Raw genomic sequence first — 18,589 nt, forward strand, 5'->3', positions numbered from 1 at the left:
GGGGCATAGATATTTACAATTGTTAGATCTTCTTGTTGGATAGACCCTTTAAGTAGGATATAGTGTCCTTCCTCATCTCTTATTACATAGACTGATTTTTATTAGCTTTCTATGACCAAGTCCAGGTTATATGACCACTCAAATCAGTAGAACTTTGGTGAGGGTTAAGAAAGTCACCAAAATGACTATAAGACCAGTAAAAATTATTGAAAGAGCTAAATTGTGAAAAGCTCAAAAGGGAGACTGTGAATTATTTACCAAATAACGATGATTCTCCCTACCCTCCTCATTTCCCAGCAAAATTAGTATGTAGGAAAGAATCCATAAGGCAACTGGTCTTAAAATAGACCTTGGGTCATTTCAATGGCTCTGGAACCAATCCAATAGTAGGAAGCAAAGAATTCTGTATAAGGAAGGTTAATAAATGTCTGATAAATAATTTCTGCCTTTCTGATTTCTCAATGTATTTTTATAGAAATCTATCAGGAACAATATTAGCTGAATTTTGTCAGGGTTAGATGGGCTTAATTTTGTTCACTAAGTTTAATTTAACAATTGCTCATTAAGCACCCAATGTGTGTAAGTATACAAAATAACCACATGACCCAGCCCTGTAGATGTTATGAATAACTGCGACATAATTCCACTGGCACTGAGAGGTAATAGCTTTCACATACAGGATTGCACATAATGGCCCTTTTCTATTGCCACTGGACATTTAAAGAGCCATTTTAAAAATCTCTTAATTTTTCATATTCTCTTTCAAAAGTTTAAATTCTCTAAAGTCAGTTCATGTAACTTTCAAATGGAAGTTCTTGCTTGAGGCTTTTTATAAATGAGTTAATAGAAAATACACTGCTTAGATTTTAAAGATAAGCATAGGATTAAATCTTAAAAGAACATGCCAAAATAAGTTTTGATTGGAAGAAAGCATCTATAAATAAAAACCTTTGTCATCTTTGGGTTCACTTCCCTATTTTCTTTTGAAACGACCCATGCGTCAGTTTATTCATGTAGGTAACTAGATAGAAAACATCAATTCCACATGTCCTTAGAAGGTTCAATTATCTGAATGAAACAGTCTGAAAAAGACTCAAGGGGGCCAAAAATTAAAGGCAACAAATGTAGAAAGATAAATTCAATCTAATATAAAATACAAATTTGCCTGTATTAAAACCTCTTTCACAATTTGAACGATTACCATTCTTTTTCTTCTCTGTATTAACTTACTAATAAAGTCAAGAGGAATTACACTCATCTCAATGCCAACTTGCAGCTACTACTTAATATTAATGCACTAGTGGAACTTTGTATGTAATGGAAAAAAAAAAAACACCTGACTTTATTTAGCTTCACTGGATTATTTTGGAAGCAAAGGAATAAAGAAGAAAGAAGACCTGGCACTAACATGTAGTTGGCAGTGTATAAAAACAACAACAAAAAATAAAACAAAACTAATTTATACAGCATCTTTCTTCCTAGAAACCTAAAGAGACTCTCATACATTTTCACCTTTATTCTCAAAACAGATAAATAAAAAAAGATATATCCATAGTTTACAGATGCAATAAATGAATTCCAGAGGAGTATAGTTAAACACAATGCCTGTATAGTTCAACAGTTGTATAAAGTCCCATAAAAAATAAAAAATGAAATACAATCCCTGCTTCTCAAGGTACTTAAAATCTTTAAACAAAAATCCACAAGATAAACAAAACAAAACAAAACCTAGTAGCTCTGTATATCGAGGTAGATTAAGTACTATAAGAGAAACACAATGTTATATGAAGGTTCCAGAGAGGAAGATATTACATTCAGTAGGGGTATTTGAAGGAAAATATCAAAAGGTGATGACATGTGAAGAAGCAACTGGAGAGGAAAGGTTATTCTGCCTATAACACACTACTATGCTGGAAAGACATGGACTGTGGGGGGAAAAATGAGTTCTGACATAGTCTAGTATAGATGGAAAGTAGGTTCCATGTAGGGGAATACTGGGAAAAGATGAAAGATAAGTGAAGTCATACAATACAGCACCTGACAAATCAATGGTAAGCAACATTTTGGTGAAGAGAGGAATGTGATTGCATCTACACTTTAGTAAAACTAATCCGGCAGGAGTTTGAAGGATAAATTATAGAGTGAGAGGAAAACCATAAATGGAATATAAGGGGTCAATTAATTTACAGGCCTGAAGCCAGGTTCAATCTGACATGATGCCCAAAAGCCTACAGAACCTATTTAGACTTTATATTTTGTAAATAAGTGCAGGTAAATCAAACTAAAAAAATCTTCTGCATAGCTAGAGAAACAATCAACAAAATGAAAAGACACCTATAGAATAAGATACTTGCAAATCATATATCTGATAAAAGGTTAATACCTTAAATATGTGAAGAATTCATACGATTCACTAGCAAACAATACAAAACAGCAAAAACAGCAACAACCCCCCCACCCCCACACACACACAAATAAATGGGCAGTGGAATGGAATAGGTATCTTTTCAAATAAGACATCCAAATGGCCAACAGGTACATGAAAAGGTGCTCAACGTCATTAATCATCAGAGAAATACAAATCAAAACCACAATGAGCTATCACCTCACATCTGTTAAAATGGCTATCATCAAAAAGGCAACAGATAGCAAGTGCTGGTGAGGGTGTGGAGAAAAGGGATTACCTGGGCACTGTTGGTAGGAATGTAAATTGGTACAGCTGCTATGGAAAAACAATATGGAGGTTCTTGAAAAAAACTAAAACCATATGACCCAGGAATCCCACTGCTGGGTATATATTCAAAGGAAATGAAAACAGGATCTCAAAGAGATAATTTGCACTCCCATTGTTCATTGCTGCATTATTCCCAACAGCCAAGATATGAAACAACCTAACCAATCAACAGATAAACGGATAAAGAACATGTGATTTACATATATCTCTTTATACTAAGTGAAATAAGTCAGAGAAAGACACATGCGGAATCTAAAAAAATTCAAACCCAGAGAAACAGAGACTAGAGTGGTGGTCACCAAGGGCTGGGGGATGGGGTCAATGGGAAGATGCTGATCAAAGGGTACAAATTTCTAGCTATAAGATTAACAAGTTCTGGGGATCTAATGTACAGCATAGTGATTACAGCTAGTAATACTTTATTAAATACTTGAAAGTTGCTAAAAAGGTAGATCTTAAGTGTTCTCACTACAAAAAAGAAATGGTAATTTAAGTGATGGAATGGAGGTGTTAGCTAATGCTAGGGTGATAATCGTTTTGCAATTTATAAATGTATCAAGTCAAAGCGTTGTACACCTTAAACTTATAAAATATTACATGTCAATTATATCAATAAAGCTAAAAAGGCTATATTTTACATGTAAATACCAGTAATTTACTGGTTTACCAGTAATTTACCAGTAATTACCAGTAATTTACTGGTAAAAACCAGTAAATAACTTTTCAATGCAATTATTATGATAATTTAAATCCCACCTAAATGCATTATTATGTTAAACTCATTAATATCATACATTTTGCTTCCTCCTGTGAATTCACACTAGGTGATTTTATTTAAAATTGAGAAAAAAGGTTAAAATATTTTGGTTGCTATGTACCACATATAATATGAAAAAAATTAAGTGTTCAATTAAAAGGACCATCAAGACTAACATTTATTTATTTTTTATTTTAATCACTGGGTACTCATCAAACCAAGTACACTCCTCAATCTCCGTCAAGATTTCACCCATCTCCCCACTCCTCACCCCCCTCCCTTCTGGTTACCATCAGTTTGTTCTCTATAGTTAAAAAGAGTCTCCTTCTTGGTTTGTCTTTTTCCCTTTGCTCATTTATTTTGTTTCTTAAATTCGACCTATGAGTGAAATCATATGGTATTTATCTTCCTCTGATTTCGCTTAGCATTATACTCTCTAGTTCTATCCATGTTATTACAAATGGCAAGATTTCATTCTCTTTTTTTTCTTAAATATTTTATTTATTTACTTGACAGAGAGAGAACTAGAGAGCACAAGCAGGGGGAACAGCGGAGGAAGAGGGAGAAGTTTCCCCGCCGAGGAGGGAGCCTGATGTAGGGCTCCATCCCAGGACACTGGAATCATGACCTGGGTTGAAGGCAGACGCTTAACCGATTGAGCCACCCAGGCACCCCAAGATTTCATTTTTTTTATGGCTGAATAATACTCCTCTGTGTGTGTGTGTGTGTGTGTGTGTGTATGTATGTATAGATACATCACCTCTTTATCCATTCATCAATCAATGGATAGTTGGGTTGCTTCTATAACTTGGCTATTGTAAATAATGCTGCTATAAACATAGTGGTGCATGTATTCTTTTGAGTTTGTGTTTTTGTATTCTTTGGGTAAATATTCAGTAGTGCAACTGCTGGATCATATGATAGTTCTATTTTTAACTTTCTGAGGAACCTCCACATTGTTTTCCAGAGTGGCTGTACCAGTCTGCATTCCCACCAACAGTGCAAGAGGGTTCTTTTTTCTCCACATCCTTGCCAACACCTGTTGTAAGACTAACATTTATTAGGAGTTAATCTTGATTAAATGACCCCAGCTTGATATGAAGCATCTTCTATACCATCCTATACCAGATTAAAGAGATGACAAAGATAGGGTGCTGTAAAATTTAATATCATAATATTTGTAATATATAGCTATTGTAATTCACTTTGATTATCAACACTGCCCAGTGAAATCTGAATTAATTAGCACTGGAACTGTTAGTTTACAAAGTACTTTATATAGACTCCCTATCACTTTTTATTTAAATACCATCTTTTCGTTTAAGCCACCATCAAACCTTATCAATCCACCTCTGCTTCCATTTCTTTGGAAAAAATTGATGGTATTTTGATAGGAATTGCATTAATGTGTAGATTGCTCTAGGTAGCATAGACATCTTCACAATATTTGTTCTTCTAATCCATGAGCATGGAATGTTTTTCCATTTCTTTGTGTCTTCCTCAATTTCTTTCATGCGTATTCTGTAGTTTTCTGAGTACAGATTCTTTGCCTCTTTTGTTAGGTTCATTCCTAGGTATCTTATGGTTTTGGGTGCAATTGTAAATGGGATCGACTCCATAATTTCTCTTTCTTCTGTCTTGTTGTTGGTGTATAGAAATGCAACCGATTTCTGTGCATTGATTTTATATCCGGCCACTTTACTTAATTCCTGTATGAATTCTAGCAGTTTTGGGGTAGACTCTTTGGGTTTTCACATAAAGTATCATATCATCTGCAAAGAGTGAGAGTTTGACTTCTTCTTTGCCAATTTGGATGCCTTTTATTTCTTTTTGTTGTATGATTGCTGAGGCTAGGACTTTAGTACTATGTTGAATAGCAGTGGTGATAGTGGACGTCCCTGCCTTGTTCCTGACCCTAGGGAAAAAGATCTCAGTTTTTCCCCATTGAGTATGATATTTGCTGTGGGTTTTTCATAGATGGCTTTTATGATACGGAGATATGTACCCTCTATCCCTACACTGTGAAGAGTTTTAATCAAGAAAGGATGCTGTACTTTGTCAAATGCTTTTTCTGCATCTATTGAGAGGATCATATGGTTCTTGTCCTTTCTTTTATTAATGTATTGTATCACATTGATTGATTTGTGGATGTTGAATCAACCTGCAGCCCAGGAATAAATCCCAGTTGGTTGTGGTGAGTAATCCTTTTAATGTACTGTTGGATCCTATTGGCCAATACTTTGGTGAGAATTTTTGCATCCATGTTCATCAGGGATATTGGTCTGTAATTCTCCTTTTTGATGGGGTCTTTGTCTGGTTTTGGGATCAAGGTAATGCTGGCCTCATAAAATGAGTTTGGAAGCTTTCTTTCCATTTCTATTTTATTTATTTATTTTGGAACAGTTTCAGAAGAATAAGTATTCATTCATCTTTAAATATTTGACAGAATTCCCCTGGGAAGCCATCTGGCCCTGGGCTCTTGTTTATTGGGAGATTTTTGATTACTGTTTCAATTTCCTTACTGGTTATGAGTCTGTTCAGGTTTTCTATTTCTTCCTGGTTCAGTTTTGGTAGTTTATATGTCTCTAAGAAAGCATCCATTTCTTCTCAAATTTGTCTAACTGCAACAATTTAACAGCCTAGAATACACATAATATACATGCATACACACACATGTGAATGCACATTTCACAAAATATAATTAACCTTACTATGTACAATGCATTTTGATATTTTTCTATTTTATTCTAATCTCTTTCATTTAAAGGGAAAAAAAATGGTGTGACACATTAAACTGAGGAAAATACCACCTTAGGGTCTTTCTACTGCCTAAATAACCCTTGGCTTAAAATTTAAGACACTCTCTTTGCTTCAATCAACCTTTCAGACTGATTTTCCACTACTCCTTAAACTCTGAGCTCTAGCCACATTGAACTTCTTGCTATTTCCCCAATATATCTCATGATTTCCTGCTTCCATGACTTTGGCTAAGCTCTGCCCCTAATTTGCAACATTCTTTAAGCCAATCACCCATGCTGCCTTTGTCAAAATCAAAACAACCCTCAAGGATATCAAATGTAATTTCCCCCATAAGGTCCTCCCAATGCCCCAACACAAGATTTTTTTTTCCTCAGAATCCCTCTAGTCCTTTGAATTGCATTCTCCAATGGCAATTTTACCTTGTAGTATTTTCTTTGTGTATGTGTCTTATCTCCTCAGGCTCTGTGAAGGCTGAGACTGTCTCATACATCTCTTTACACTACTGGTACATTATAAGCATCCTATTAATGTTTGCAGAATGAAAGACATAAAAGAGTCTAAATTGCAGTAGTATCAAGTTAAAGTTAACAGGAAAAGTCAAGGTCAATTAATACAATCTTTGGATTCACTCAATTTTTTCTCACATCAGCATGTCACAGAGAAGGCCTCCATTGAATCATCTCTTAACAATAATAATAATTTAAAAAACTCTAAATATTTATTGATCTTATCTTTGCTTTTTATGGCTATTGTATGATTTAGGAACTACAAATCTGCTGAATGAAGATGTTCCCAATTTAAAAGGTAAAGTCATGGGGTACCTGGTTGGCTCAGTTGGTTAAGAGTCTGACTCGATTTCAGTTCAGGTCATGATCTCAAGGGTCATGAGACTGAGCCCCACATGGGATTCTCTTTCTCCCTTTGCCCTTCCTCACCCCTGGTTGCATGTGCATGTGCTCCATTTCTCTTAAAAAAAAAGGGGGTGGAGGCGCCTGGGTGGCTCAGTTGGTTAAGCGACTGCCTTCGGCTCAGGTCATGATCCTGGAGTCCCGGGATCGAGTCCCACGTCGGGCTCCCTGCTCAGGGGGGAGTCTGCCTCTCTCTCTGACCCTCCCCCCTCTCATGCTCTCTATCTCATTCTCTCTCTCAAATAAATAAATAAAATCTTAAAAAAAAAAAAGGAGGGGGGAGTAGATGTAAAAAGATCAGTTTAAGATCTATCATATTGTTGTGTGACTATCAATAAAGTCCTGTGCGACTATCAATAAAGTCCTGTGCTACAAAAACATGTTAAGGATGACAATAAATGAATAAAGTAATTTATATTTTTAAATTTTGATAATATTTTCTCAGACATTTAATAGACAATATAACAAAGACAAGGTAAACTACAGGTCTAGAGATGAAGTAAAAGACTGTAGGACAGAAACATACATCTAGTGTCTTAGACCACACAACTCCAAAATAGGTATCTACAAAAAGTTTCTTACAAAATAAATGGTAGAATAGTCAGGAAAAAAGACAAAAAGTCAATAGGACACAGACAACAGAGGCTTGAAAAACAAGTCAAATATACCCAACATATTTTAAAATATATAGAGTAGATGTTAAAATAGAAATCTACAGTTTGTAGAAGAATGGAATACAAGGACATAAAAGTCAACAAGTGAATTTATACAGGCAGTGAATCAGGCAAAAAATAAAGAGTATACATGTGCATGTTTAATATTCACACACTATCAGTGATACCCAGTGGACAAAGTTCAAGGTTGAGGAGACAGAATGATCATTTTGCTACAATGAGGTAGTCACATTTTCTAGGTTTTAGGGGGAATCTACAGATGCAGACTCTAGATCTGTGATAAGTTTACAAACTATAATAATTGACAAGTATAATCCAACATTTTATTTCCAGACAGATCTTCCATCATGTGCTTTCTATGCATGCTTGACCTTATTGTCTGAAGGGCCGGCGATAACACAGCCTCGATAAAATCACACCTGGGAGTCAAAATGACACTTGTCTGTGCTAATTCCAACTCTTCTGTTTGGGGTCCAGGATCGATACTAGCAAAACATTTCTTGTGCCAAGGGACCAGGTTTAATGTCCAAAATCTTGGGAACTGACAGGGCTTGAGGCAAGCTGTGCAATGCTGAAGAGCCAGGAGCAATCTGTACAGGGCTAGGTGCCTGTTTAATTAACAGTATGTCTGGGTCCTCCCTGAAAAATCTTAAGGCCCTCTTATACGTTTCTCATACTCTAAACCCTTTGGATTTGCTTCAAGCCACCCAACCATCTAGGGTTTTTTTCACCAAGATTCAAAGTGAAAAGAGATCCACAGAGCAATTTTCCACCATAATAAGCATGTTTTCTAACATGCAGATACCAAAAACAATTTGAAAAAGTGTCTGTTCAGCATTTTTATAAAATATTCTGCAGCTGGAAATTATTCTCGGTACACTTAATGGTTACACTGCCAAATCTGATAGGATATCTTATTTTGCAAAGTTTCACAATAATGCCTACTCCATGCAAGCTTCTAAGTGGAAAAACAAAAATAAAATGAATTTACTAATGGTTTTACATCGTATTTTGTAACAGTGCTGTGGCTCCCCTGAATTAGATAAATTATTATATAAAATATAGTTTGTTAAAGTTTGGACTAATTTGTTCAACAATCCTTTAAAAGTCATCCACTTGCCAGAAATACTGTTGGACACTAGAGATATAAAAATGAAGAGTACTGCCTATGTCTTTTTTTTTTTTTTAAAGATTTAATTTATTTATTTGACAGAGAGAGACACAGCGAGAGAGGGAACACAAGCAGGGGGAGTGGGAGAGGGAGAAACAGGCCCCCCGCGGAGCAGGGAGCCTGATGCGGGACTCGATCCCAGGACGCTGGGATCATGACCTGAGCCGAAGGCAGACGCTTATCGACTGAGCCACCCAGGCACCCCTGCCTATGTCTTTGAGGGTCTCACGGTCTAGTAAGAGACAGTCACATAAGCAATCCTACTAATATCATGAGAAAAACCGTAGAGGTATAGACAAGCAAACAAGGAAAAGATAGGAAGTAGATAAATTAGAGCCAGTTTCATAGAAGGGTATGAGGTGAGAAGAGGTTCTTCAGCATAGAGATCGGAGTATGGAAAAGCACAGGCAAAGATTCAGACATGAAAAGCAATCTCCTAGAAACCTAATTAGTTCATTATAACTTGAACCCAGAAATTTGTGTGGGAATGACAGGATCAGACAGGCAGGAATGCAAGGGTCTCTTCTTAAAGAGTCTTTTGTGTCAGGCTAATGTGTTTGTTGTTTGTCTTAATACTGGGTTATTTAAGTATTTATGCAGATAGATATAGCAGAGGGGCTGAATGGTACACAAGGCAATACCGAAGGCAAGTTAACAAGTTAGGAGACTCTTGCACACTACAGGTGAAAAACCAGTAATGGTGAGAATGAGAGCAAAGGGTCAGATATCAGAAGTCATGGAAGCAATACCAACAAGTCCTAGAGACCTAATAGTAGTGGTTGGCATGGGAATTGAGAGAAAGTGGAAATCCAGTAGTGAGGCTCCAGGTTATACTCAGGTGATAGGGTAAATGAGGATGATTTTAACTAAGAGGGAGCAAGTTCGTGCAGAAAGAGAACGAGTAAATTTTGAATTTGTTGAGTTTATCATGCCTATAGAATATTAAGGTGGAGAAATCATGAGCAACTGAATACAAGTCCCAGAGTATAAGCTCACTGTTGTGGTTCCAATGATCAACTATTTTTGAAAGAGGGTAAGAAGGAAGGAGGTAGAGAAGAGATGGAAGAAAGGAGCAAGATACTGAAAGAAGAACGATTTAGGATGGTGCCCAAGTTTGTAAGCAGCTGAAATCTATTTATTTTTCAGGAAACCTGCTGCTTTTTACCTCCCTGACAGTTTGCACTTCTACCAGCAATAGCCTGCTTTATATTTGGAGATCCACTTTACCCCCAGTGGGTTCTTCCCACAGAACCACAGTAAAATATAGTTCCAATAATCATGACTCCATCTCTTGCTCTGGGAATGGCACATGACCTAAGCCTATCAGTCAAATGAAATCATCTTCTCCCAACAAGTGGCTCACGGATGATACAAGTCAGGCCACTAAGTGACAATGAAATATAATTGAGTTTTCCTTTGAGTTATTTTAAAAGACTGGAGCTTTTCCTACTAGATTTGAACCAGGAAGAATGTAACCAGGAGCCATCTTCTGACTATAAGGGTCTAGTCAGAGAATGGAATCAACAGAAAATAAAAGAAAGAGATGGAAACAGGGGGAAAAAAGATTCTGATTATATAATTTGGGTCCTGTATCTAGTTTACTTGAAGCCAAACTTATCTTTAGATTATTGTCAATAAAGTCTCTTTTTCTTAAAGGAACACTTGTGCACTATTGGTGGGAATGCAAACTGGTACAGCCATTGTGGAAAACAGTATGGAGGTTCCTCAAAAAGTTATAAATAGAACTACCATATGATCCAATAATTCCACTACTGGATATTTACCCAAAGAATACAAAACACTAATTTGAAAAGATATATGCACCCCTATGTTTACTGTAGCATTATTTACAATAGTGAAATTATGGAAGGAGCTCAAGTGTCCATTGATAGATGAATGGATAATGGATAAAGGTGGCATATATATTCAATGGAATATTATTCAGCCATAAAAAAGAACAAAATCTTGCCATTTGCAATAACATGGATGGATCCAGAGAATACAATGCTAAGTGAAATAAATCTGTCAGAGAAAGACAAATACCAATGATTTCACTCACATATGGAATTTAAGAAACAAAACAAATGAATAAAGCAAAAAAGAGACAAACCAAGAAGGAAACTCTTATAATCAACATAAAGCTAACCAATACAAACAGTAAAGTGGCAATTGATATTTTCTAAAAATATTAAGTTAAAATCTAGTTTTTAAAAAATCAGTTATTTATAAACCTTTCTATAAAAAGTAAACATTCTGTTTAAAAAAACAAAGACAATTACTCATTATCGTATTCAAATTATAAGTGTTAATTAAGGAATTTAAGATCATTGACACCAAGATAAAATGCCTAATGAGAAAAAGAATATGAGATAAGAAAAGTAGCAAGGATTAGAAGAGGAAGACTGAAACTGAATATTCAACTTTGGGAAGAATATGAAATGAATTCCATTAGAAAGAAATTAACACAGATTTCTGGATGAAGAGAGTTCATTAAAATAAAGACAAAGGTAAAACCTCTAGAAAACAAAGAGAATGTGGGGCAGGCAGGGGCAGACATCAATGGCAAAAGGATTTCAATAAATTTCTTGAGTCAGTAGATCAAGAACGAACAATGACTGATAAATCAGCATAAGAAGCTGTAACCTACTATTTGCACTGAAGAGAAGAAAGCCAACGAAGAAAACAAACTAGGCTACATTACCCTGAACTCCAGGTATAACAAGTGTGAGATGTGGGGCTGAAAATTCTAAAATCAAAATGTTCACAATCAGCTTTGCTCTTGCCTTATTCTTAGATATGAATACACAACCAAAACAGTTGAGAAAGAGAAAGAGAAAAAAATAAGAGAAAAAAGGCCCTAAAGAAAACATTAATATTTTAGGAAACAAAAGATGATGTTTAAAAAAACTAATTTGTATTTTAAGAGAGATATAATGATGTTATATCTATTGAAGGAGAAATAAGCTGTTATAAAAAAGAAACAATCAATAAACAATTAAAGTTACTGAATACCGAAAATATGATTGCTAAGAAAGTAGGGCATTTAAAAAGGAAATCTCACATAATGTACAACAAAATGACATAAGGGTAGAAAATAATGTGAAAAAAGACAAGAGACATGAAGATTCAATCTAGGATGTCTAACATCTGATCAGTGAGAGTAACAGAAAAAGAGAATAGAGAGAATCAGGAGAGCAAATTATCAAATAAAGGAAGAGGATGTCACAGAGCCATCCTCAAACTGCAATCATATGGGCTCTGCTATGTTTTGTGTCAGATTTGATATCAGGTTTTCTTCCATCCAAAAACAAAAAGCCATAGCAGTTCTAGGTCTTACATCCACACATCCTTCTGTACTAGAGAAAGTGTTTATCTTTTGCCAACCATCTCTCATCCTAGGCTGCATTCTATTTGGTACACATAGGTTAACAAAACCATCCCTGATCCAATTGCCATAGTCAGGAGAATGCCATGTTGTGACTGGCTTTCACCTGGATTAATACCATCCCTGAACGGTCATTATGGGAAAGAGGACAGGGACATGCTGCCACTCAACAGGAAGCTTCAGAACGGATGCTAGAGAAGCAACCTTCAATATCGAATGCATTGTTGTGACATTTCAGTACACCAACCATAAAGACACAATCATAAAGGTTAACAGGGAGGAAAAACGACTTAGCTTAAAAGAACAAAAATCACATCAGCCTCAAATTTCTCATCAGCAAAATGCTACCAGACCATGGAGCAATACCTTCAATAGTTTGAGGAAAAATTACTTTTCAATCTAAAATTTTAAGTTCAACCAATGTATCCACGAAATGTGGGGGCAGAAAAGGAACATTGCCAAAATGTAAGGATTTCAAAGTACCTCCTCTATGGAAGTTTCTTAAAGATGGACTCTACTTGAAAAGAGGGAATAACCAAGAAAGAGGAAGATATCAGGAACAGTAAGAAGTGCCTCCAAACCACTGGAGAAAGAATGAATATGTTAATCCTTAAATATATTCTCCATAGGGATATGGTGTTTACATGTACCCTTCAGTAATGATTACATTTCTTCCATGACTTAAAAAGAAAACACAAAGAATTTGAAAATTACTGTATTTCCAGGAAAGAATCCAAGTTATCTATATGCCAAATTAATACAGATGAAAACCATGGAGACATTTTAATATTAAATAAATTCTAAAGAATTAAAAAAAGGCTAGCTACATGAAAACCAGGTTATCTTGTAACCTTGAGATACACATATGTATCTACTTGTCATAATCACGTGGTAATCTATGAGCTATAAAGGCTTATTACATTTCTATTAGTTTTCAAAACTTCTACAAAATAGTTAAGAAACTTAACTCTGTAAATCATTGCGACTTCTTTTCAGCAATTAGTCATTAACATACTTTGCAAAAAGAAACCTCTCCTACTCAAAAATTAGCTCTACTATTCTGGGGAAAAAAGAGATACAAAACCAAAAGATTGACGTACATATAAAAGTCACAAAACTGCAACCTGTTATAAATAAATGTTTATAATGAAAATGAATCTAAATGCTTCCAAAGCTCATTAATATTCAAAGGATTAAAAAATTGCAATTCCATCTTTTTCTTAGAATGAGTAAACACTAACTTGAAGAATTATAGCTCTTCTAGATTCATTTTTTTCCATAATTACTCAATTATTTGTTAGAATATGTAAAACCTCTATTGGAATCCTTACACCAGTGTTTCATAAATGGATTTAACTATAAAACCTCGTTATACAATATCTTCCATAAAAGCAATATATTTCCAATATTTATGTCCTTAAAATATCCTACGGTAAAATTAATATTTCTATACAGAAAAAGAAGGAACTATTTAGTCCCCGACAACTTGATAACATCTCTTTCAACTATAGTTATAATTATCATGTACGAACTTCCAAAGCAGTTGTCAAGATTTAACATTAGCATTAATTTATGTCATAACTGACGGTTACTATAAAGATAATGGCAAAGCATCCATTTCTCCAAAGACAGCATGGATCGAAAGGGAAATTTCTTCTTAATTACTACTAATCTGCCCATTTTTAATTAAATTGATTAGTAATTTATTATCCTTCCCTTTCTTGCAAAGCTGTTATTATCACATAGTTTCTCCAAAGTTATCAGTTATCAGTGATTTTTAAGCAATCCAATTACTTCTCATGTGAGTCCCACCATTTTGCAATATCGGTTTATGCTAAAAACTTATTACCCAATTTCTTTGTACCCTGAAAAAGAAACTTAAAAAATGCAGACTTTGCACTCATTATTTCACACCTTAAAGTGAACAGTGTCAAGATTTTATTTATATAGAGAAGACCATTTAAGGTGGAACTTTTATGCCTTTCTCCCTTGTTTGAAAATCAAAATAGTTATTAGTATGTATCTTCCCACAGGAAAGAAAGGAAGTCCCTTTCCTTTGAAAAATATCTACTTCTTATGCTATCCATAACTAAATTATGGCATTATTCTAAAAATTTTCCCTATCAGTTTCTTTTTTAAAGGGTAAATAAAAATGAAAATGTTCTGACATACAAAATGAGAAATATTTCAATCAAGCAAACTTCGAAAGAATTTAAATGCTTCATATATTTTTCCTAATCAAATCCTTAATTGGTATTAAGCTTTGATCAGCATCAAATTTAAAGTATAACACTGAAGTAACTACTTGAGACCAGCAAATTTTCATGACATTAGTTCATAATGTAACTTCTGAAAAGCTGAGCTTCTCTGAAGAATGAGAAAATGAAATGCAATGTCCCTTGGTAGAAAGGACAGAAATTTTCCTTTCTTTTGTGAAAAAATGCTAAGACAAGCAGGAAATATCAGCTTAAAGTCTCTATTTCATTAGATACGCCTTGTATGAATTGACTAGAGCTGACTGAAAAAAATTCATATTAAGAAGAATACAGAATGTATTCAAACAGTTAACTATCAATGAAAATGAAAAGATAATGGCTTAGTATAAAATAATCTCCATGAATTAACATGTACTGAATATAGTATCTATTAGATATATGAGTCCCATACTTTCTCTCCTAAATTTTCTGTTTAGAAAAATTAACAATGAATGCACAATGGCTGCTAAACTCTTATGTACCAGGACTTAAGTATTTAATTCATACCTCTCTTACTAGATTTAAGCAAGGCTCAGTCTCTCACTTTCATTAGGTCTATTTAAATTTCACCATACCAGAAAGGTCTTGCTTGACCACCCCTTGTCATCACTCCTTATCACCTTGACTGTTTCATTCTTCTCCATAATACTCTTTACCACCAAGCATATGATTTGCTTGTCTGTCTACTGTCTGTTTGCTTCCACTGGAAAGTAAGCTCCAGCAGAACAAGGCTTTGTCTGATCTGTTCATTGCCTAGAACTATATACCATGCACATAGTAGGCATTCAATAAGTATTTGCTTAAAAAAAGATTAAAATTTCATCAGCTACAAAATCCTAAGGAAAACTTAAATATCATCTGACAGTCCTGAATGCCAAACAATACCAAAAGTTTTGTTTTTAAATAGTACTTAATATAAAGACATAGTAAGTTTTCTTTTCATCCAAAAAGACAAAATATCTTTTCAAAGAATAGTTGGAACACTAACAGTTGCTAATTATTTATTACTAAATAATTCAGTTAATGGGATTAACAGTTGTTAATTATTACTAAATAATTCAGTTGATGTAATTGGTCACTAGGCATACCTTAACAAGTTTCAAAAGCTCATAGAGATCTTCAACCTCATCACCTTCACATTTGGTGTACACTCGTCCTGTATCCACACTCCTTCCTCTTATGGTGCGGCGGTAGAGGGGAAGAGCCATCGCTTCTGCATACAAATCAATGGCGTGATGACCCACTGTCTGATACATGTAGCTATCCAGTTCATCTGACCCCACTGCAACAATGAAAGTGGAAATAATCAGTAAAACAGAGTGAAAAAGAAAGGAGATTAGAAAGTTCATCTGAGTTTTACTGCTTGGAGACTTACTACACTATATCTCTCTGCATTTATGAAGTGAAATAAAGTGGAAGAGTTGCACATTTGTCCATAGCTGCATCCAGTTCACATCAGCTCTAGTCATCTCTACTGCTAATTACAAATACATATAAATTTTTAAAACTATATACAATAAATGTTTAAAGAGAATAATATAGCCAATAAATTTTAATTAGTTTACTCAATTAAAGATTTTATTACATAAATGTTTCTCAAATCATTCAAGGTTATTTACAAAGACATCTAGAGTTGTAGGAAAAAAACCTTTTTTAACTAAATAGCTACTTGGTTAACAAGTGACAAATATTTGTAAAAATAAATCACATGCTCTTGATATATTTTATATTCAGTATTTCAAACAAGACATATAAAAATATTTAAATTATGAGGCAGTCAAAGATGGCTGCGTAAAAAGAACACGAACTCACCTCCTTCCTCAGATATACCAAAACTACAGTTACATATGGAATAATTCCTGTTGATTCTAGCTGAACAGCCCCCTCCACAACAAGGGATAAAAGGGCCACATCAAGGTGGGTGGCAGAAGCAGAGACTCGATCTCACCCCAAACCCTAGTAGTGACCTACAATAGGGAGGGATCTCACAATACTGAAGCCTCTCTCGGGGTTTATGCCATCTGACACCCCAACCCTGTAGGACCTGCACTGGAAAGACAAGGCCCCCCCAAACATCTGGCTTTGAAAACCAATGGGGCATACACCCAGGAGGACTGGGGGATTGCAGGGATTTGAGATACTCCTTTTGAGGAGCTTGTGCAATGATTCACTCCTCCCAGGACCCAGCACAAAGTCAGCAGTTTGAGAAATGACTGGATTATACGTGAAGATTCATTTGCTAATGTAAAAGTGTCTGCTGAAGGAACAGGGACAAGTGGGGACTTTCTTTGGAGATGGAGAGCATCATTTTCCCACTCTCCATCTCTCTCTACCTTGCTAGTACTAGTGGCAAGTGCAGGTGTCTGGCCCCCAACACTTTTCTCCTACATGGGTAAAGTTATGGGCATGCCCCACCCTCAGTGCTCTTTCCTGGCCTTGGTAAATCCACGGGTGAGCCCCAGCTCCAGTGTTCTTTTCCTGCATTGCCAAAGCTGTGGGCATGTCCCACCCCAGTGCTCCTCCCACATCTTGCTAAAGCCATGAGTGTGCTCTACACCCAGCACTCTTCCCCTGCATCACTAAAACCCTCAGCACTCTCCTGCAGCCTCACTAAAGCTGGCCATCAAGCACAGTCCACACGAGGGATACCCCTTGATCACCCAACCTGGTAGCAGAGGGGCTTCTGTTGCTGGGCCCCAAAGGACTATAAAAATCAGAAAGACAGTTCTGCACAGGTTACCAAACCCACAGCACTGCACAGACAGCAATCAAGTCTGCCTGTGAAAAAGGCCCATCTACTTGTCCTGGAGTTTCAACCTGTGGAACAGGCTTCATGTTAGTCACATATCTAGAGATTAAAGAGGTGCTCTCAGGGACCAAAGGCAGGGAAATACCTTCTTTGGGCCTTCCCCTGGCCTTGTCATAGCTCACTGGTACCTCCCAGAAAGAAGTGTATACACTTGTCCAAAGCCCTGCTTTTTGTAACTGTTGACCAGGGGACACCTCCAGATCTCATGGTCTGGCAGCAGAGTTTACACTTGTAGTCCCACAGAAATGTATCTATTTGCATTCTTTAAAAGCTGCTGCCTGAGAATCTGTTTCCAGTCAGCCTGAAACGAGGTCTTGACTGAGATCACTCTGTTTGGAACACTGACAGGTCTTGGCACACCTTCAACAATGGGGACCTATCAAGAATAAATCAGTCTACTTAAACAATCACAAAAGTTCATGAGACAACCAAGAGCTAGGGCAAAGCAGAACAACAAGGTTCATCTCCTACAGAAGGCCAGCTTTAGCAAGGCTGCAGGAGAGTGCCGAGGGTTTTAGTGATGCAGGGGAAGAGTGCTGGGTGCAGAGCACACTCATGGCTTTCGCAAGATGTGGGCGGAACACTGGGGTAGGACATGCCCACAGCTTTGGCGATGCAGGAAAAGAGCACTGGAGCTGGGGCTCATCCGTGGATTTACCAAGGCCAGGAAAGAGCACTGAGGGTGGGGCATGCCATTAACTTTACCCATTCCTTACCAATTCCTTAAAGATTTGAAGAGGTAGCTGTTTCATCTAATACACAGAAACAAACACAGAGAGTAAAGCAAAATGAGAAAATAGAGGAATATGTTCCAAATTAAAGAACAAGAAAAAAACATCAGAAAAACATCCTAATGAAGTGGAGTTAATTCACGTGATTAAGAGTTCAAAGCAGTATGCATAAAGATGTTCACTGAACTCAAGAGAAGAATGGATGAGGGGCGCCTGGGTGGCTCAGTTGGTTAAGCGACTGCCTTCGGCTCGGGTCATGATCCTGGAGTCCCGGGATCGAGTCCCGCATCGGGCTCCCTGCTCGGCGGGGAGTCTGCTTCTCCCTCTGACCCTCCTCCCTCTCATGCTCTCTGTATCTCATTCTCTCTGTCTCAAATAAATAAATAAAATCTTTAAAAAAAAAAA

The 18,589-nt window shown here is 36.2% G+C and overlaps 1 protein-coding gene and 1 long non-coding RNA gene across 3 annotated transcripts in view; both read right to left on the reverse strand.

Moving 5' to 3' along the window:
* Nucleotides 1-7,237, reverse strand: part of LOC145723479 (uncharacterized) — an 11,286-nt gene extending 4,049 nt beyond the window's left edge. Inside the window, exon 1 of the long non-coding RNA XR_014148571.1 lies at nt 87-7,237. This is a non-coding gene — a long non-coding RNA (uncharacterized LOC145723479). The remainder of the gene's footprint in view (nt 1-86) is intronic.
* The window catches only part of DPH6 (diphthamine biosynthesis 6), a 165,054-nt gene that overhangs the window by 133,706 nt on the left and 12,759 nt on the right, over nt 1-18,589 (reverse strand). For both annotated transcript variants that reach the window (XM_081830847.1, XM_081830848.1), the window contains exon 3: nt 15,733-15,926. In XM_081830847.1, coding sequence (XP_081686973.1) covers nt 15,733-15,926 — 194 coding nt within the window. The remainder of the gene's footprint in view (nt 1-15,732; nt 15,927-18,589) is intronic.

Source organism: Leptonychotes weddellii, chromosome 9 (assembly GCF_054177405.1).
Source record: "Leptonychotes weddellii isolate Sample4059 chromosome 9, ASM5417740v2, whole genome shotgun sequence".
Taxonomy (NCBI): domain Eukaryota; kingdom Metazoa; phylum Chordata; class Mammalia; order Carnivora; family Phocidae; genus Leptonychotes; species Leptonychotes weddellii.